The sequence below is a fragment of the Corylus avellana genome, chromosome 6 (genome assembly GCF_965113065.1).
Source record: "Corylus avellana chromosome 6, dhCorAvel1.hap1.2, whole genome shotgun sequence".
In the NCBI taxonomy this organism is placed as follows: domain Eukaryota; kingdom Viridiplantae; phylum Streptophyta; class Magnoliopsida; order Fagales; family Betulaceae; genus Corylus; species Corylus avellana.
In genome coordinates this window covers 5042986-5064055 of record NC_142495.1, presented here as the reverse complement: position 1 = coordinate 5064055, position 21070 = coordinate 5042986, and the positions used below count along the sequence as shown (strand labels likewise).

At 35.2% G+C, this 21070-nt stretch overlaps 2 protein-coding genes across 9 annotated transcripts; both read right to left on the bottom strand.

Annotated features, from left to right (window-relative positions):
* Positions 1–4825: 4825 nt before the first annotated feature.
* On the bottom strand, positions 4826–8998 carry LOC132187085 (Galactose mutarotase-like superfamily protein). Its single transcript, XM_059601255.2, has 8 exons — positions 7815–8998; positions 7643–7717; positions 7488–7544; positions 7245–7408; positions 6548–6682; positions 6158–6260; positions 5397–5496; positions 4826–5245 (listed from the first exon to the last, which is right to left on the bottom strand). The coding sequence occupies exons 1-8, from the start codon at positions 7935–7937 to the stop codon at positions 5052–5054; spliced, it is 951 nt and encodes a 316-aa protein (XP_059457238.2). The 5' UTR covers positions 7938–8998; the 3' UTR covers positions 4826–5051.
* Positions 8999–14360: 5362 nt separating this feature from the next.
* On the bottom strand, positions 14361–21070 carry GBF2 (G-box binding factor 2). 8 transcript variants are annotated; one of them, XM_059600666.2, is made up of 15 exons: positions 20804–21070; positions 20436–20530; positions 18998–19152; positions 18566–18704; positions 18281–18343; positions 18048–18143; positions 17837–17917; positions 17342–17383; positions 17026–17186; positions 16830–16878; positions 16627–16684; positions 15504–15724; positions 15226–15303; positions 15009–15134; positions 14361–14909 (listed from the first exon to the last, which is right to left on the bottom strand). In XM_059600666.2, the coding sequence occupies exons 4-15, from the start codon at positions 18626–18628 to the stop codon at positions 14670–14672; spliced, it is 1278 nt and encodes a 425-aa protein (XP_059456649.2). In that variant the 5' UTR covers positions 18629–18704; positions 18998–19152; positions 20436–20530; positions 20804–21070; the 3' UTR covers positions 14361–14669. The 8 variants fall into 8 exon arrangements, with proteins under 8 accessions (XP_059456649.2, XP_059456651.2, XP_059456650.2 ...); XM_059600668.2 differs by having other exon boundaries at positions 20905–21070; XM_059600667.2 differs by lacking the exon at positions 18998–19152.

Here is a 21070-nt window from a genome sequence, read left to right as displayed (position 1 = left end):
GAGCTTGGTTAACGCAGTTCTACGAAAGAATAATCTGAGGGATTGTGACTAGAAAAAAGAATAAATTGAGGATAATTATGAGCAGTGCTCCTCTTAAAGTTTTTTCATGAGCATGTAGTGTCTATATCATAAATTCGAATAAAATAGATGTGTTTATAGGCTAGAAGAAGATGGTGAAGCTGTGGAAATAATGGAGTAAAAGCCGAGAATCTGGGAGTGTATATAATGAAATTTGATCATTGAAGTTGATTTCAATCGAGTAAAGTGTATTTTAATTGAAAATTTAGTTGGCGGTTTCGGTAGTTTGAATGGACGCCAAGCCATTTCATAGCATTTCCATTAAACTAATCAAGTGTCTATGTGCTCAGTCTATCATATCATAAAGTATTATGAAATATGAACAATGTTTCTCCTTTGAATTAACAAATTTGAAGTTTTATATTGAAGACAAAAATAATGAAATTACTTATGAAAGCTGGTTTATAACCGGTCTTCAATAACCACATAATCATCAGTTGCAGTTAAACCGGCCTAGCAGTTGCAGTTATGAGGAAATAACCGCAACCGATTGTACACTTCTAATAAGCATACACATAGTTCAAAAAATAGACCAAAGTCTTTTGGGGTGGTCTCAGCCACCCCCACTTGGTCACATGGGGTGGCCCAACCACCTACATTAGTATCGGGGTGATTTTGGCCACCTTTTTTTAAAAAATAAAAAATAAAAAAAAATAAAAAATTATTTATTTATTTTTTAAAAAAATTTCATTTTATCTTTTTTTTAGGGGTATTTTGGAGACATTTGCCCCTAAAACCCACGTGCAACGCACGTGGATAAATTTCCTTAAGAGAAGATGGACTTACGTAACGAATGGACAACATTAATAATTTCAAAAACTTGATTGAAATACATTGTCAATTTTTAAATATTAAAGACAAAAAAAAAAAAAATTAAAACTTTAGAGAGGTTAAAAAAACTCTTAATTTAACCCCATGAAGTTTCAATTTGATTCAATTGACCCTCCTCTCTCCTGGTGACGCAGACGGGTCTCGGCCAGAGACCCAAAGTTGGGTCACGGCCGCAACCCAGCATGGGTTAGGAGACCCACGCAAGTCTAGCCGTGACCCAGTGTGGGTCACAACCTAACCCAGTGTTGGTCTGACCTAACCCACGGGTCACAAGGTGTCACCTTGGACCCATTTTTTCATTTTCTTTTTTTTTAAAAAAAAAAAAAAGGAAAAGCAAAGGGTGATTTAGTCTTTTTAGGCCAAATTAATTTCGTCTTTTAGTGATATAAAGTGAAGGTCCTCCTGTTAAAAATTGCCAACGATCTTTCCCTAGCCCAAATATCCATCTCTCTCCATTATTCCTTTTAAAGATAATGGATGTATTCTAGTCCCTCTCCGATGAGACCCTGAAGGGGGAGGAAATCCATTTCCTCCCCCCTTTTTTGTTCTTTCTTTCGTCTTCTTTGCTATGGTTTGATTGTGGAACCCAGAAGCAGCGTCGAAATTCAGAAACAGTAGTAGCCATCCCTTTCACGTCGTCTTTTGGCTTCTCCTCACACTTGGGTTTCGTCGATATTTTGCTGAGAAACTCAGATCGGCTACTTGTGTTGCCGATCTACTCCTTTGCCGCTGGCTCAAGCTCGTACGCGCAACTACACATTCTTCTCCCTAGTGCCACTGTGCCCTGTAGACACCAGACTTTTTCTCTCTTCTTTTTGGCATGCGTTGGATGTGGTTCGTGCGAGCCGGAGTGTGGATCGTGTTGATCTCACGCACCGGTTTTCCTCCGCCATTTTCTTGCTGGATCTTGCTATTGATGTTGGTTTTCTTTGTTTTGTTGTGTTATCCTGGCCTTTGAACTGAGGAGTGGTAGTTTCGGTGTGAGGGGTTTGTCTCACAGCCGGGTCAATAAAGCTTGTTTCTTTAGGGATAAGACCTACTCATGTATTCAGATCTAGTCTGCTCAGAGCAGATATGCCCCTTAAATGAAGTCTGCACATGAGTTGGGTCGGAGGAGGTACATCCGTACATACATTTTTTATTGTTAAATTTTCAATGTGTCTACGATATTGTACTTTTCATAGTTTTGGCTATGTTTCTCTGTAAGAGCTTTATGCTTTAGATCTTATCATGGAATGAAGATAAAAGAATTCCCTAACAACAACAAAAAAAAAAGAAAAAAGAAGAAGAAGATAATGGATGCATTGTCTTCTAAATATCTTGTTTAAATTAGTGAAATTTATGAATTGTTACGAATTTTTGTAGTTGATTGATGGTTTTTATTGTTGTTATTATGCAACTCTAAATATAAGAAATAACCATGCTTAGAGGTATGAGTTTACGACGATGATGTTACTTGACTATCAAGTAACATCATCGTCGTAAACTCATACCTCTAAACATGGTTATATATATATATATATATATATATATATATATATATATATATAATGCGTTTTAATGATATATAGGTATGATAATTATCTGATGGCATGAAGCTAAAAAGAACATATAAAAATACTCGTGAATTTTAAATTTTTAACAATAATTTAAATATTCCTTTATTTTGAAAAGAAATGAAAAATATACCTTGTAAAAACTTTTTGGTTAGTTATTGTCACCAAGAATAATAATTTATAAGACAACCAATCAAAAATCAAATATAAGTACGTGACAAGAGATGGAAACAATAAGGGAAAAGTCCATCCATCCCTCTCAAACTACAATCTAATTGTCAATGTTCATTCTAAACTTTTAATTGAAACAATATCCCCTAAATCACCAAAAATTGGCAATATCCCTCCAAATAACGAAAATACCCTTAATAAAAAATTAAGGAAAAAAATCAACATACCCGCCTCCCACTACCACCCAATGACCCAATTGACAATGTATTCTCCAAACTTTAAATTATCACAATATCTCATAAACTACCAAAGAATTGACAACATTTGCCTTAAAGGATAGAATAAAGACAAAAATGATCCTAATTTTTTTAAAAATAAAATAAGACAAAATACTCCAATAAATTCAAAAAAAAAAAAAAAAAAAGATTCTTAAAGGAAAAAAATGATTTTATTTTTTTTATTTTTTTGTTTTTTAATTTTCCACACCTTGGTTTTTTTTTTTTTTTTGAATTTTTTTAAGGATATTTTCATCACTGGGGGATAGACATTGACAATTTGTGATTTTTTGATGGGGAAACATTGAAAGGTTAGAAAATACATTGTCAATTGAGTGGTAATTTGAAAGGGGTAAGTAAACTTTCTCCAAAAACAAAAACTAAAAATTAAAAAATTAAATAAAAATGGAGAAGAAATTTTAAATGTTTTTTTAAAGAAAAAAATTATTATTATTATTATTATTTTTTAAATTTGTTTTGTTTTGTTTTGTTTTTTTTCCAATTTATAGGGGTATTTTTGACAAAAATTATGATTATTTTTGTCTTTTTGCTGGCATTGGAAGGACATTGACAATTTTTTGATTATTTGGAGGGACATTGTCCCAATTGAAAGTTTGGTTGGAACATTCTCAATCAAGTGGTAGTTTTGGGGGGGTGGGGAGTATGTGGACTTTTCCCTTTCAAAATCAAGAGGGCTAGTAAACCATAGGGACATAGGGGTATACATGCAAATACGGTTATTTGTAATATTTGCAGCGAACTCCGCAAAATGTGAATATCCCATTTTGATATCTGCATCTTCATCCGCATCATATTTTTAGAGATATAAAAGGGGCTCAACTGAGCCCCATCTAAAACTCTACTTTTGTTGACATATGTTTTGATTTTTGTTTTTTTTTGTTTTTTTTTTTTATTTCAATTTTGAATCTGACATAACTTTCATGTGGCTTTGTGCCACGTATGTAAAAATTGGGTCTTAGATGGGGCTCAATTGAGCTCCTATCATATCTCATATTTTTATTAACCGTATTTGTGTTGTTATTGCAATTATTATTTACTATCCGCATATTATGTAATGGGTTTTTTTTAGCCTATTTTGGTATTTTTGGCCTTCTTTGGGTCTCTATTAAGACTTATTTTAAATGATTTTGAAAATAATTTAGCCCAATTTTTTTTGTGTTTTGTGCTTGTTTTAATTTTTTTTAACCCCTAATATTTCAAAAATATATTAATTGAGGGCTGCTAGGCATCCCAACACTTTTTTTTCAAATTTTCTTTTCCAAATAATCTGGACCCCACATTCAGTTAGGAAAATATATATATATATATATATATATATATATATATATATATATATATTGAATGGACCAAATCATTTGGAAAAAGAAACTTGGGAAAAAGTATTAGAATGTCTAGTATTATCCATATTAATTTCACATTACTTTTGAAAACAATGTAAACATAACTGATACCAAATCCTTAATACTAAAATGACGTGGTTTTGGTAAATTTATTATATATAAAATACCTGTGGATGCAGTTAAATATCATTTCTCATTATATATAGAGGGTACGTAGACCCTAAAACTTTATCTATATCCACATGTACAGATACCGAATAACAAATAGCATCCGCTAGAATCTACATCCCCGAAGGCAAAATAATTTTTAATAAACATAATCTGCCGGCTGAAGCGGTCAAGACTAATGAACATTGTAGATGGAATAATTACAGGTACAAATATCTATTGTTTCATCATGTTCTCAACAATCAGAGTGGCGCAGCGGAAGCGTGGTGGGCCCATAACCCACAGGTCCCAGGATCGAAACCTGGCTCTGATAGATTACAAGAGAGCAGCTTCCTACCCCACTATTTTTTTCCCACGTGTTTCGAAGCATTTGTTTCACCAAAAGTAAATAAGAAGAAGATATATTATTCTCAGAAAAGAAAAACAAACGAGTACTGATTACAAAACAATTCTTTTCCACCTTCCTTGGGCAGCCATACAAATAAAACAAAGGCTGTTCCGATGGCTCTTTCTACAACTTTTGAGTAATTATATAACATTAACTATGGTCTTCCTACAGGGAGGTCTGGTAAAAAAGAAGATAAGGTGATTGTGCAGAGTCTTCAAATTTCCTAAAGATTGAGGTGCTCACTGCAGAAACTGGAAGGCACAACTGAGAGCTGCAACCGCCCTGTCCATTCCTCCCCTGGCTTCAAAGTGACAGGTTTCTCGATTGCTGCCCCATCAACACAAACCATCTGTTTGTATTCCTCATCACCAATGTCTACCATTGCCTTTGATTTCTTTTCCCAAGGATTCCACACCACTGTAGCAGGAAGACAAATTGGTACAAAATGAAGACCACAAACTATTATGCCCATTTACTATCATCAATACACACATCAAATTATAACAGGGATTTTATTTCCTTTTATTGTATGTGATGGTTATACTTCTTCAAATGTATTGCAGCTTACCAGCATCTGGAAGTCCTTCCTTTCTTATTACGTATGTCCGCTTTTTTTCATGGTCAAGGACTGCGATTACATTAGGAGAACTAACATAAACTCGATCCAGCTGCCAGGAAAAAATAGGAAAACAACAACTCTTTAATTGTGATCCCTCTGTTTGCACCCAAAAAAAGCAGCAGTAATTAAATGCAAGCTTAAAAGCCAAGTAAAGTAGAGGCTCATATCAGTCTTGAGAAAAGAAGCTATGATTCCGTTGTCAATTTCTATTTCTTTTTAACAACTGAAACCTTTAAGCTGTCAATCAAAAGTTTTCGAGCACATATTAAGTCTGATAAGGAAAGGACCGCTTCCGTTTTAAGACCTTGCTGAAAACCTTCATAAAACAATAATAATATCTTGATATGATCTAGTAAAAAACTTCCAATTATCCTGTTTTAGAAATTTCACGTCATTCTCTGTATCAAGAGTCTCCTAGCTAAATAACTCTAATGTAGTCGAGTGAATTTACCTCGGTTTCAATTTCTATTTCTTTTTAACAACTGAAACCTTTAAGCTGTCAATCAAAAGTTTTCGAGCACATATTAAGTCTGATAAGGAAAGGACCGCTTCCGTTTTAAGACCTTGCTGAAAACCTTCATAAAACAATAATAATATCTTGATATGATCTAGTAAAAAACTTCCAATTATCCTGTTTTAGAAATTTCACGTCATTCTCTGTATCAAGAGTCTCCTAGCTAAATAACTCTAATGTAGTCGAGTGAATTTACCTCGGTTTCAAAAGTTATGGCATCTCCTTGTTCTGTAAAACGCTCTCTTCGGCAAAGATTGTCTAGGTAGTCAAGTGTCTCCAGCCCTTCTATTCTTACTTCACTGTGACTCCATTTATGTTCATGTAAGTGCAAATCTCACGCCCAAAATAAACATGTTACTAATTACAGCAGCAGAAAATAACTGTAACTTGTATGCCTTTACTAGTTGATAGATACAATTCAAAAGAGATAAGTAAGTTGGTCTAATTGAAATTTACAAGAAATATATAGAATAGAGTAACTCACTTTTTCATTTTATTTATTTTTTTAAAGAATGTGTTTCTGCCTTGTAATATCTGACTTCCAATTTTTAAGTATGTTTTAAAGTTCAAAGGTAATACTCCATACCTTATGTCAGAAACTGACAAGTATGTGTGATAGGCAAATGAGAAACTAAACGGCTTGCCATTGATGTTCCGAATTCGTGAGGTCAGTGTCAGATCTCCATCTGTTGCAAGAGACACCCTAAGACGAAACTCAAAGCTGGAAAGGAAGAGGAAAAATAAAATTCTGTTAGCTTTTAACATCATCCCTTCAAACACAGATAAAGATAGGTCAGCATAGGCTGTCATGTGCTCAGCAAAGGATTCAATGCAAGTTTGTCAACATATTATGTCACCCAGGAAAGACAACGAAATCTACAATCTCATCAGCTAAAGAAACCGAAAGAGGATTAAGGTTCTAATCTAATTGACATTACATGTTTTATTTCAAACCAATTAGAATTTTTGAACTTCCTGTATACACAATTCCAGTATTCAAACAACAGTAATTTCAAGTCTCAATTTTTGCTAATATGTTACCTATTATATGTCTTTGGGCTAACCAGTAGTGTCTCAATTTCAACAATAACTAAGACAATAATCATGCACACCAACAAAGACCTCATACTTCATCCACTATATTTTCTATCTACAACAAAATCAATGGTGTAAAGTTGATTAATAAAAACATAAAGAATTACTTCAAACTTGAAGTGCTATATGTCATATCTTGATGCTACCACTAGCGGTTTCCATTGACAAAACAGGAGCCGAGATCATACCTATTGGGCCAGCACTTTAGGTCTTCTTCCGATGGTTTAAGTAGTAGGTCAATGAAGGATTTCCCATCGGAATCATTCAGGAGCAGAGGTGGCGGATTATCATCAATTGCCCAAATCTTGTTCCTTGCAAATCCATGTTGTTCTAGTGATCCACAGTTTCCAAACTACAAAAGCATTAAAACTTGATGCATCAGTAAGAAATTTTCCGAAGTCATGCATGTAAACGAGAAAGATTAGAAGTACCTCTGGGAAACAAATGGGTATTCCTCCACGCATTGCTTTTGGAGGCTTGAAGATGGCCTACATTTTGATTAAATACAGACAAATAAATCATCTTTGCATCTCTAGCAGGTAATACATGGAGCATAAAATAAGCACAGGGGAACTAAAAAACACACCTTACTACTTGTGAATAGGAGTTCTTCCCCATGCTCATTCCTCCAAGAAGTTACCTGTCCTCCATGCAAGCTAACCTATACCATCAAAAGAGAAATAATTCAAATCTCTAACACCCTTAAATTAACTACAATATACACAAACTATATGTGCTATACAGTATGAATTTCTCACCCGTGCCGAAGCCCCTTGTGGGTTCCGAAGAACAACCTGATCGATCCCATTCCAGTCCTTTGTTATTTCATTTGCTGCCCTACAATCCCATACCGCTGCAGAAGGCCCCATTTTGAAAAACATGAAAAAATGCTCAAATCCTCCCTCTCTTTCCCTCTCAAACTATAATTTGAGCACTTCTAAGGACTTCTAAGATCAAATTGAAACTCTCCGAACAGAAAGAACACTGAGAACTGAAAATCTGAACTTCACCCAACGCCCATCTTGTGATAGTTTCGTGATCTCGTGACTTAAAAGCAAAACCCAACTACCAATTTAACCTTCTTAATCTCTCATCGCCACTGTCTCTTAGATCTAAGCAACTGAAACTCACAACCCCAGATGTGGAAACATAAAGTCCAAGTACAGGAACTCCAAAGGTGGAACAATTGGCAACTGAATGGATAAACGATATTGATCAAAAAAAAAGAAAATAAGCCGCCCAACACCTAAATTTCATAAACAGGACAATAAAATTTACTTTAAACTCAAAAACCTTTACTTTTATGGAGATTTTTTTTCTCCCAATGTTCAAGCTTTTCTACTAAAACAAAATCCAATTCTCAAAAATAGGATTCCAAATTCAAAAACCCATCCAATCAAAACAAGAAGTGAATCTCAAAACCTATCGAAAAGTGTATCTGTAACTGTAATTACTTCAACTACCTAAAATGTCCAAGTTCTAAGAAAACCCACTAAATTTCAAAACCCAGACCAAGCAAGCCTCTAAAGTTCAGAAATTTCAGAAGTAAGACCTTTAAACCAGGCACCCCATTTGAATCAAAATGTTCAAATCTGATATAAAAGCAATGGCCATTCAATTACTTGAAGAAACAAAAAAACTAACTACATGGGTGGCGAAGTTTTTTGCAATGTTCAAGCGACAACTTTTCCAGAAATGTTTAAAATCTGCGTTTGGTAACTGAAACTAGCATTTAAAGGAACCAAAAACAAAAATATAATGAAGGGGTCAGCACAAGGAGGCAAAAATTTTGACGCAGGAGAAGCAACTGAATAACAGAGGAAAAATCATATAATATGACAAGGGAGGAAAAATCCTATAATATGACAGGAAGCATAAAACGGTTTTTGTTTTTCTCTTAACAGTTACAAAGATCTAGGACGTCGAGATACGAGAAGTACATGAAAGCTGCACAAACGGTCAAAATTTGAAGTAAGGATTTTCAGATTAAGACAACTTATTTTTTAAACACGTCTTAGGAAGGAGAGCCACCCACTGGATGTCACCCATGACACCCAATAATTTTTTTTTTCCTAAGCGACTAAGCATGACACATTGACACCCAACTTGACAACTTAGCCTTAAAGTAAGGATTAAATACTAAAAACTCTTTAGTTTTTTAAATTTTTATTTTTTGTTTTCTTTGTTTTTATTTTTATTGCATGAGGTATTTATAGTTTTTATAAAGATAAAAATGGTACCTTCCTTAAAAGTCCGTCCAAAACTTAACGGAACGTCACTTCAACACCAATCACATTGCACCACGTGTTTTATAATTAATTTTTTTTAAAAGAATTAAAAGTATTAAAAAATTATTTTTTTCAAAACAAAATTAAAAATTTTCCATTTTGAGGGTGGGGGTGGCCGGCCACCCCCATCTGCCAGTTTGGAGGCCACCGAGGGCTTCGTCAGCTCTGAATGGGCCAGCGCCGATGCTGCCAAGATTGAGTACCTCCAGACCAGCGGAGCACCAGAATTAAAATTAATTGTAGGACAAGTGGCGCAATATGATTAGTGTTGACGTGACATTCCGTTAAATTTTGGACGAAATTTTAACAGATGTATCATTTCCGTTTTTATGAAAAATCACAAGTACCTCCTTTGATAGAAATAAAAACTTAGGAAACAAAAAATAAAGACTTGAAACCTTAAGGGGAGTTTTAGTATTTAACCCTTAATTACTTGAAAAGATCTGGTTAATTCATAGAGAAAACATTATTAGCATTAAAAAAGTGATAAGTGTAAAAATATTTTTCAATTTAAAAGAGATAAATGTCTGATATAACACCTTCTGAATTCAATCCTTCGTAACAACACTGAACACACTGCACTAAATTAATGTCTCTGGGATTTATTATTTAATTTGATGAAAAGTTGAGAACGTAAGATGGTTGAAATTCTTCGTCATATGCGAACTTTACGTGCAATTATCAGGTCAATACCCGAAACCTGAAGCAACGAGGTGAAGTGCATGAATTGAATTGAGAATGAAAATATTAAAAAAAATAGAAGGGAGATCTCAAAGTCATGGGTCAAAGAACATGACCACCTTGGTGTTGCTACAAATCACGTGGAGGATTAGCGGTTAGGAGGACCCGAAGGAATGGTCCGACATCATGCGGCCAGCCTTGGACTTTGTGGACCAACCCCTTGGCTGGCTGCTTCCTCCCTTAATTACCCACACATGTGCACCTTCATTTTTCCAATACGCCTGATAATTGTCTTAATTTTTCCAATTCCTTTATTATAGATTCATTTGTCTGCGATCATCCGTTCAAGATTAGCGACAAACGGCTATCAACTTAAGTCAGTGGGTGGTATTTATTAAGAGGATAAGCTGCATTTCTGGTATTTGACATGTCAAGGAAATAGACTTAATTACACTGTGGTTGCTCTTTTTTCTCCAACTTTTCCTGCATTTTTTAGTCTAATATATACGTGCGGCGAGTTGTTATATTCTGTTTTTGACTTCTGTGATGGCGGTCTGTACCATAAAATCTTTGGGCCAAAGATTACGGTCGGGCTTTATGTAGTCAAAAAGATTTGCTTGTTATCATCACAAACATCATCCCTTTTTATGATATTTATATAAGGAAAAAATAAAAAATTAGTCATGGTGGTTTATCTGATTTACAATTAATTCTTTGTAGTATCAAAATGAATTTAAAAGTCTCTAAAGTATGCCAAAAAAATAATTTAGTTTCTACAGTTAAATTTCGTCCACTAATTTAACAGATTCTGTTAGTGTGACACTGACTTAAATATAACAAGCATCACAATTTTATTGGTTCTAACATTTCATGTTATCATAATCTGTTAAGTCATTGAACGGAATTTGACCATAAGAACTAAATTATTTTTTTGGGAGACCTTAAGCACCTTTGAGTTCATTTTGATACAACAAAAAGTTAATTGCAAATCAAGTAAATCACAATGACTAATTTTGCATTTTTTCCTTTACATAATATGAAGAAGGCCATACGCAATGGCGGTGCCACATAGGCCTTTGAGGTTGCCACGGCACCACAAAGAATTTTTTTTAAAAAAAAAAAAATCCAAGTATACTACTGTGTATGGTAAATTTTAATAATTCTGAAACTTAATACATATGTATGGTAACCCAAAAAAAAATCCTTATTTAATACATATGTATGGTAAACTTTAATATCCATATGATTGTTTAATGTTTATAAACTTTGATTGTCTCTTACGAGTTAGTGATTTAACTTTAAAATTTTAGGTTCATGAATAAACTTTAGGTTTATGAATTGATTGTTTTAACTTACTGAGAGTTTCAATTTAAATTCGATACTTGATGATTTTGTACTTCTAAGAGACCGTAAAATGCAGTTCTAGGCACTTTTTCTTTTTTTTTTTCTTTTTTTTTTTTTATGTATTTCTGTTTTTTTTTATATATATAGTGCCGACATGTTACATTTCTAATATATCAAATTGAGTACATATTTATGAACTTTTGTAGATTTTTTTTGTGATGCATATATTATGTGAATTACCAAATTTTTAGAGTGAAAAAAAATTTAGGACGCTAAAAAAATTTTAGCGGCACCCCCAATAAGCTAGTATTGGGATAGTAAAAGATAATGATAGTATAAGGATAATTTGAAGAATTCTAATCCTCTTTATGGTATGGTAGTTTGAGGAATCTTTCACACACACACACACACACACACACACACACACACACACACATATATATATATATATATATATATATATATATATATATATGGGTTAAATACTCCAAACTCCCATAGGGTTTCCCAACTTTATTTTTTTCCCATGAGGTTTCATTTTTATCAGAGGAGGTCCTTGTGGTTTTGATAAGTGACCAAATTAGTCCATCTGTTAGTTGATCGTTAGGACTGACACGTGGACCAATCAGACGTCAACACGTGGCACATATATTAAATTTTTTTTTTTCAAATTAAAAAAAATGTATTTAAAAAAAAAAAAAAAAAAACGGAAAACAATTGGGCCATTTGGGGGTGGCTTGGCCACCCCCATCTGGCCGGATGGGGGTGGCTTGGGGGTGGCCGAAACCACCCCCAATGGTGGTTGGGGGTGGTTTCGACCACCCCCCTAGGGCTCCATGGGGGTGGCTCGGCCACCCCCAAATGGCCAAGGGGGTGGCTCGGCCACCTCCAATGTTTTCCGTTTCTTTTTTTTTAAAAAAAATACTTTTATTTATTATTTTTTTTTTTAAATGAAAAAAAAATTAATATATGTGCCACATGTCGACGTCTGATTGGTCCACGTGTCAGTCCTAACGGTCAACTAACGGATGAACTAATTTGGTCAATTATCAAAACCATAGGGACCTCCTGTGATAAAAATGAAACCTCAGGGGGGAAAAAATAAAATTGAGAAATCCTAGGGAAATTTGGAGTATTTAACCCTATATATATAAGGGTACTTGTCATCTTTGACTAAAATAAATATTTTTCTTTTACCAATATACATTGAAAAAAGAAATTGAACATCTAGCCCATCTCAATTTTTTTTTTTTTTTTTTTTTTAATTAGCCCATCTCAATTAGCTTGCATATATTATAGTCTTGTGCAAGAAACGGTCATTTGTTGTCTTCGACCGATGGGTAATTGCATGTAAATGGTACCTTAAAGCTTGCAAGTTCCTTCAACCCGTTGGTGAAGAGGTAGAGGGACAAAGGAGGAACTAATGGGAAGGGAGGAATGCTGCAATGCATTCTACCCACCATCTCCACACCATCTCTTCACCTTGTCATCTTGATTTTTTCAAAAAAAAGGAAAAAAAAAAAGAAGAAAAGAAAAGAGAGAGAAGAGATGGTGGGTAGAATGAAGAAAAGCATATCTCAATGGGAAGGTCCAATTAACAATTTGGTGCTCATGGGACATGATTGGGATTGAAACTTGCAAGCCATTTATCCAAAACTCTATGCCCGAAGAACATCTGGAAAATATTCCATCCACAAGCTTTTTTAAGTACTCCTCAAACGACAAACATTTGAGAAAATTATACTTGTATCTCGATCTCCTTTATTAATTAATAATGGATGTAGAGTGCCTTAGTATGGGCTAACTAGAAGAATTGGAATGAAAATACAATTCTAGAGGATAACATGCTTACTCCTACTAATATATAACCCCCTAATCCTAATAAGATCCATATAACAATTAGATAATAATTCTACTTCCATATATCTTTCTTATAATCTCTATATTTCTCACTTAATTGGTAGCTTTTCACACAACTCATGTTTCTTACTTCCATTTGGGTCGGTAACAATCATGTCCTCTCTAAATGACCCTTGTCCTCAAGGGTGAAGTTAAACATGGTTGACTCAGATATCACTTTTTACATGGTTATATATATAACTGCAAGTATGATGAATATGATATAGATAATGAAAGAGGAAACTAAGATTTTTAAGATAGTAGGGTAATTTGAGAAATCTTAGGCATTCATGGTAGGGTAATTCTACCAATAATAAGCCTCCTAATCAAACGAAAAATATTTGAGAAAATTATATTTCTAAGCTCTCCTTTATTAATGATGAATAATGGACGTATGATTGATGCCTTAATATATGCTGACAAGAAGAATTGGAATGAAAATACAACTCTATGCATGCTTATCCTGAAGACTCCTAATATTAAATAATTCTAATCCTAATCCTAATCCTAATATGACTTCATATAGCAATGACATAATAGTTATTCGTCGATGCAAGTTACATACACACTTGATCATGCCTCTTTTGGACAAGCCTGCCTAGAGGCTGACCCAAAAATAAAGTAATCTGTGCAAATATCAAATCAAATGTCAAAAAGGGCAAAAAAACATGTCGGATCTGAAAAAATAGGATGAATTGAAGTCGTAGTTCATAATTGAGTAATTATCTTGTTCTTTCTTCAATAATTTCTGATTTCTAGTGAATCTCTTGTAAGATTTGAACCCAGGAAATTTTATCCATCTGTCAGAGCAAAAAGAACAAATAGATTTATGCCATAAATGCTTAGAATCGACTTGCACCTAGACGGAAGAAACTATTCCATAAATACTTTCCAACTATTGCACCTATGCCATAAATGTCTGAGCCAAGTAGACGGAAGAAACATTCAACAAAACACGAAACAGATAGTATATATATCAAGCCATGATGAGACTTCGCTTTCCTTTAGAAGGGTACTGCCCAACAGCCCAAGCCATTTTACAACTTTCAGGTTAGTATTAAAACGATTACATATAACATGCAATTCTAGATCAACGATAATAAGCCATAACAGGTCCAAATCAGTATTAAGTAAAATTGCACAAGCACATACATCACACGCCTTCCCCAGCTAAATCTCTAACTCTTCAATGTACATTATACCTTCAGTGGCTATCCACGCACTCTTAATACTATTAAATACATCAGTCCTGACACGAAAAGGCTAACTTAGTAAAAATTAGAGTCTTCATTTTCACATGTACAAATCCTATTCACCTGTTTGCTGTTAGCAGCAATTCTGGACTTGTAATATTGCCAAAACCACATGATTAAAAAACTGCAGCGATGCTGGTTCCTTAGATTAGCCAGCAGCCACAGCATCAGCCCTGGGGCTTGCATCTAAGAGTTGATGCAGCTTGGCACCAGAGTTTGAGTTGTTCTCGTACATGTCACTCTTTTCCTCGATGCTCCTATCAATGGAACCCGAATTATTCACTCTTGACATTAGGTTTTCTGTACTAACAGGTAGGGCTCTCTTGTCGTCGATGCTGTTCAAACTAATCTCTACCGTCTGTCCTAGTTTTGCATTTTTCAGTTTCTCCTGTATTTTAAAATCAATTTATAAGTTAGGGCAAACTCAGGAAACGCTAATCCATGCTGATGGGAACAAAGAAATTATAGAGATGGCAAGTGGATATACCATTAAGGTAGCATTTTCTAGCCTCAGTTTCTCTGAGTTTTCTGTCAATCTTTCTAGTTCAGATTTTATTGCCACATTCTCAGCATTCAATGAGTCGACTTTATGTGCAAGTTCTTCAGTTTCAGCCTGCATGGAGTGTTGCAACGCATTACCTCAAATAAAAAGGTGTTTCAGACCAAAAATTAATATGAGACTTAAAATTATTGCATATCTATACCTGCTTTCTCAACCTGGACCTTCTAGCGGATTCTCGATTAGACTGTTTCCTCCTCTCTCGTTTTTGCTCCCTTTCATTCTGAGAAATATTATTAACAATCACCAGAATTTACAATCAGGTCAGCAAAGGTTTAGACAATGCTTTATTATCCAAATACAAAGCAGTAGCTTCTTGAAAAAGCAAAATGATTCAAAATTTTGAAAAAGTGAAGCATATCTTGGAAAACTATGGGAGGCGAGGAATCTGAAAAATTAAAAACCACAATTTGGAGACAATACCTGTACCCATGCTTCAGGAGGCAATACTGCACAGGGTTGTGGGACGCTATTAGTTGTTGTCTTGGTATTCATATTAGGAGTGGCCATGCCAGAAGAAACAACCAAATTTCCAGCAGCACTAGCAGGAGTAATAACAGTTGCACCCAAGGCCTTATCAGGAGCTGCATTTACCTCCTTAGCAGAAACTGAACTGGCCTGTGCCTCAGTCTTGCCATCACTGCCTGTTCACATACAGATCAAGTAAACAGAAAATATCATCTAACATGAATTCAATTCAACAGCTCAGTAACTACTTTACCACAGACAGTTTTTTACAACCACGCATTTGCATATACATGACACTGGATCTCTGGGTACATCATACCACTATTGCATTAATATGTTCATAAACCAGTAAATTAAGAAAGTAGGGTATAGAATACAAAATGGAACCATAAGAAACTGTAGAAAGGAATTCTTGAACTGGCCATTTGAATTGTCATTGATCCATATCATTCTGGTATTAGGACCCCATACATGAGTAGTTGCCTAGTTGGGCCCAATCTTTTGAATATTGAATAGGGATTACTGCCGGCAAGAGAAATATACAAGCCAGAAGAAAACAGATTGGTTACTAAAATACTACTTGCAAGATTGCAATCCATCAGCAAGGAAGTGGTACCTCTGTTACTACTTGGTTTCACTTAATTATCTTTCCTAAAATCACCCGCCAGCACTCAGACAGGTTAATAACCACCCCATGTCTCAGTCCCTCCCAAACCCTATCACTATCAAATTATTTTGCATGCCAGAATCAAATCAAACAAGTCACTGCAATTCTTTCTCCTAGGTACCATTAAGCGGAGCAGGTTCATAACAAACTCTAGAGGGCACAGTGCAATTCTAGTGCAGTATAAGAGGCAATACAGTCATTGCATCAATTCCTAGGATGAGGTCCTTGTGGCGTGGAACTTTTGGGAATAAGAGATTCTTCTAATGCTTTAAGGAAGGGGAAAAATGGGGGTGGGGGGTGGAGATAAACTGGCACATGCCATGTATACAGTAAGGTATCCTACACTACTGAATACCGGGCCAACTCTATTATTCATCAAGATTTAAGACTTGGTGAAGAAACGAGTAATACCAGCGGCACCAGCAGTTGGTGTTTCCTCACGACTTCTTTTCCTTCCGGTTTGATTTGCCTGAACATAACACAGGTGAAGACCATAGTCAAGATCTAAAATGTTGTCCTTCACTATGTATGTATGTACAAGAATCAAATCAACAGACAGAAAGTGCAAAGGAGTTGCAAGAAAACACTTAAAAAGAAAAGTATAAAATCCTCACCCTGGCAGTATTCCCGCTACTTCCATCACTGGAACCTTCAGTCTCCAGACTGTTCACGTGGCCAAAGAAACTAAGTTAGCCTAGCCGCAAGAGGTCTAGTTGGAAGACTAATGCAAGTGGGACATCTACATGGTACCAGATTCTAAGGAAAATAAAGGTTAGCATATTGCAGAGACGAGAAAAGGATTCAACAAACCTCTCTGACAGCCTATGTTCAGCCCCACCCACAGCAATCTCAGCAGTACCATTGCCTATTGACATTGCAAGCCCATCAAACTCTTTCAATTTTTTCATTAAACCTCGGTCTGTATTTCCCGACTTTGTTGGTGTTTCTATGCTCAAAGGAGTTACAGCCTGCTTCATTGCACCACAATTAAATCCCAAATTAATTAAGGGGTGCCTATTGTCTTTCCTCTCTCATATACTTCTAACTCTATAGTGCGTCATTAACAGTAGAAGCAATAAAACTACAAGAATTCGAAAGAAAGCCATAGCACCAAAGCTTCACTTACAGCAGGCGATAATGGAATCCCTTGACCATGTGGATGTGATCCCTAGTTTCATAAATAAGAAAAGGAAAAAAAAAAGGGGAAAATCCATTAGTACATGAGAAAGCTTTTTCTCACTTATGTGTAGTATTTTTAAGTTTTATTATACAAGAAGAAGGGGGAGGGAGCAGTTAGAACTATTGACTAGGAAACTTTGCTTAATTCAGGTTACCTAACAAAGCAGTCAGAACCTATTAGGATGTCCGCCAAGTACAACTTATTATTTTCATTATACTAAGATAACGCATGGCAGATAGCTACCCAGCCAGGGCATATTTCCAAACAGAACTTTCATATTGCATGCCACCAGGGAGAGCTATAACACTCCACAAACTCAACTCATGGAAAAGGAAAAGATATCCAGTTATCCTCCAACATGCTAAGGCAGAGGGAATTCCTAATTATTATCAAGAACGTTAGATTCTAAGAGAAAAAAAAAAAGCCGGAATGTAAACTTACAAGAGGAACTCCAGGATGTGCATAAACGCCTCCATGTGGGTAAATTGCCGCATAAGGCGCCCCATAAGGTGGCATCATAGGCTGGAAGAATGAAAAGGTTAACAAAACATCCTAGCATGGTGTTCACAATTTGTTCCTTAATATACATAGCCATTTGAAAGATTAATGCAAGTCATAAAGAAACTTCTACATCCTTAATGCTGGTCATTACCTGCGCTGGGCCCCACATATATGGGTGAGGAGCATGACCCGAACCAACTGTGGAGTTGTAATATGGTGGAAGAGCAACTCTGGGGCCATAATATGCCTGAATACAAATGGATTAGCTTGAATTACGATGACCATTTCTTACAAGAAATTATGCAGTAAATCATTTATTAAATAAACATGTTCTAACAGTTGCTTTGCATGATAGGAGATCAAGTGTAGTATAAAATAGATAACCTGCATGGATGCCCAATCAGGATAGACGTGAATATTGGTCTGATTGGTCTGATTGGTCTGATCCTGTCAATACAGGTGGATTGGTGATTACTCATACATACATAGACCTTCAGAAGTAAGATCCAAAGAAATGAAAGAGTAGATGTATCGGCATATACAACTACCCTGATTTTCTTTTCTCTATCAAAGGTTACAAAAAACTTGAAAATAGACAAGAATTGTTCTTTTTACAGAATCTCAAAAAATTCAGTTTTAACAACATAAACAGTGTTGCGTTCAGCTTACCAGTGTTGCTGGTGAAGATGACTTTTCGGGCTTAGAAGACTTCCCCTCTTCATTGTTTCCCATGACAAACACTTTGAAAATCTTGATTTGAATTATGTAACAAAATCCTTCACCTTTCTCTGATTAATAACTCACTCGGCTGCATTAATAGTAATCATGTCAGTCCGTTACCGGGAAGAAAAATTTCCAAGGAACCCAATGAACAATACAATAAAATTGGAATTTATAATTTTATATAGAACTAACATATTGATCTAAACCATTCATGTTAAACTTTCACAATGCATAAAATCACTTTGACATACTAACTTGAAAAAATGATAAGCTTAAGCTAATGCTCCCAATTAAAAGTAGAAATAGCCAACCTAGAAGCAACATTTTGACTTAAAGAGGATGCCACCATATTGACATGCTAATACACGAATAACTTACAGGCTACTATCCTGTATTTCCCAGCCAAAGCAAGGGTCCTCTGAATAGACCTGATCTGGATAAGCCCTACTTTTAATCAATTTGCTTTAAGCAGCCACTTTGCACTGGACATACCAAAACTTCAATCACTGCACCGGGCAGTGGCCACTATATGACTTCAAAATTTAGGTTAGTTAATTGTCAGACTTAGGAGTGGAAGCATATATTTCAGTAAATTAAGTTCACCTGTCTGAGCTTTCTTCATGCAACCATGGTGTTTGAGGCATAAATAGATGAAATTGTTTTTTACTAGCCTGTTTAAGCCTACGTTTCACCTAAAATTTAAACAAGCTCTCTACAAGAAGGTTATGCATAAGCTAACGTAATTAAATTGAAACCATATTTCAGAAAGCATTAGAATAAAACTCAACTTGACACAGATATTCCATGAGTTCCACAAAACATCAACAATACCAACCCTTCTGAAGTTGCTAATACGTCTCAAGTAAATGAAACAGGGTAACATAAATGAGAAATTCCTAACATTGAATGCTACCAAAAACAAGATCAATTAGCGTCCCTGTACCATATAGAAAACCCACAGACAGAAATTTCACAAACGCAGCAAGGAAACATAGTATCTAAAGTTTGCTTAAGCTGCCAAATTTTTAGACAGTAATCACAAAGTTATAGATGTGACTTTTTCATCAAAAAAAAAAAAAAAAATCCTCCTTTTAAGGGGTTAAAAAAAACTCGTAGCATGAATTAGAGTTCATACATGAAAACGGATTTCGTGAGTTTCCCATACTAGAATATAGATGCAATAAAAGATCGCTATGCCCAAAAGTTACTTTCACCAGTAACCAAACTTAAAAAGATCATCTGCTAACGTAAATGAATAAATAAACAAGCAAATAAATGATTGAAGTGAGGAAATTAGGAAAATAAACAAGGAAAAATCTAAAAGTTCAACGCAGTAGGGTAGAGGGTCATTATCGTCTTTTTGCCACCGCACTCGATAACAAGAAAGCGACGGACAAAAGCGGTGGATTACCACCAAATACCAAATATATCTCAACAGGATATTCAAGGACTCTCCGAAGAAACAAAAAACTGACGATCGGGGGACGTAAATGACAATAATAGCCTCGTGCGCAAATATGAAAGGAAAAGGTGAAATATGAAAGTTTAATTCGCTTCAGATAAACATCTGTAAGTTTTCTACGTAATACTTCCACAGGCCTTGATCGTAGGACTTCGTTTTCTATTTCATCCCTTTCCTCTCTTCTTTTTTTTTTTTTTTTTAAGAAAAATAAAAATAAAATTATCCCCAATCTCTACTCTCTCTCTCTCTCTCTCTCTCTCTCTCTCTCTCATGACTAGTAGGGAATAGGGATTGCATGAAAAGGAAAATATGTAATTCAAAAGGAAACTCAAAGCATTAAAGAAAGCAAATTACCACACGTGTAGGTTCGAAAATTCAAAGTTTCAGCAGAAACGAAGACGAAAAGTAGAGATCCATCTAAGTTTTAACTCTAAACCGTTGTTTGGTAGCTGAGAAAATGAACGACAAGAAAAGACAAAGGAACGTTAGAATTCGTTGCCGGAAAACGAAAATCTAAACTGAACAAACAGGATAATTCTATATTTCCAATCACTCACTATAGAAACCACAAAAATTCAATATTTTTTCAATTCCCTAAGGTACCTAAAACTTCACTTCCATCCAACTTCTCAGCAACCAAACAGAAAGAAATTCACAACCAAATTTTCGTTCTCCAACACTAAGTTTATAACTCAACAAATCAAACGCAAAATTCAACATACCTTCAACTACCAAATCACAAATCTCCAACTCGTCACTTCCCAAAACCAAAAAGTGAAAGGAATTTCGAAAACAGAAATATGAATCGCAGAGCTTCAACTACCTCCTAATGGCAAAGACGTAAATATGAAGAAAGCTGTAGACCCCCTAGTTTCTCACCCTCCGCATTTTGACTCTGCTTTCTCTCTCTAAAACCAGAGAAAAGAGTTTGGGCTTTCACAGACTATGGCAGAATAAACAAATGCTGGCGAAGAGGAAGTAGGAGGAGG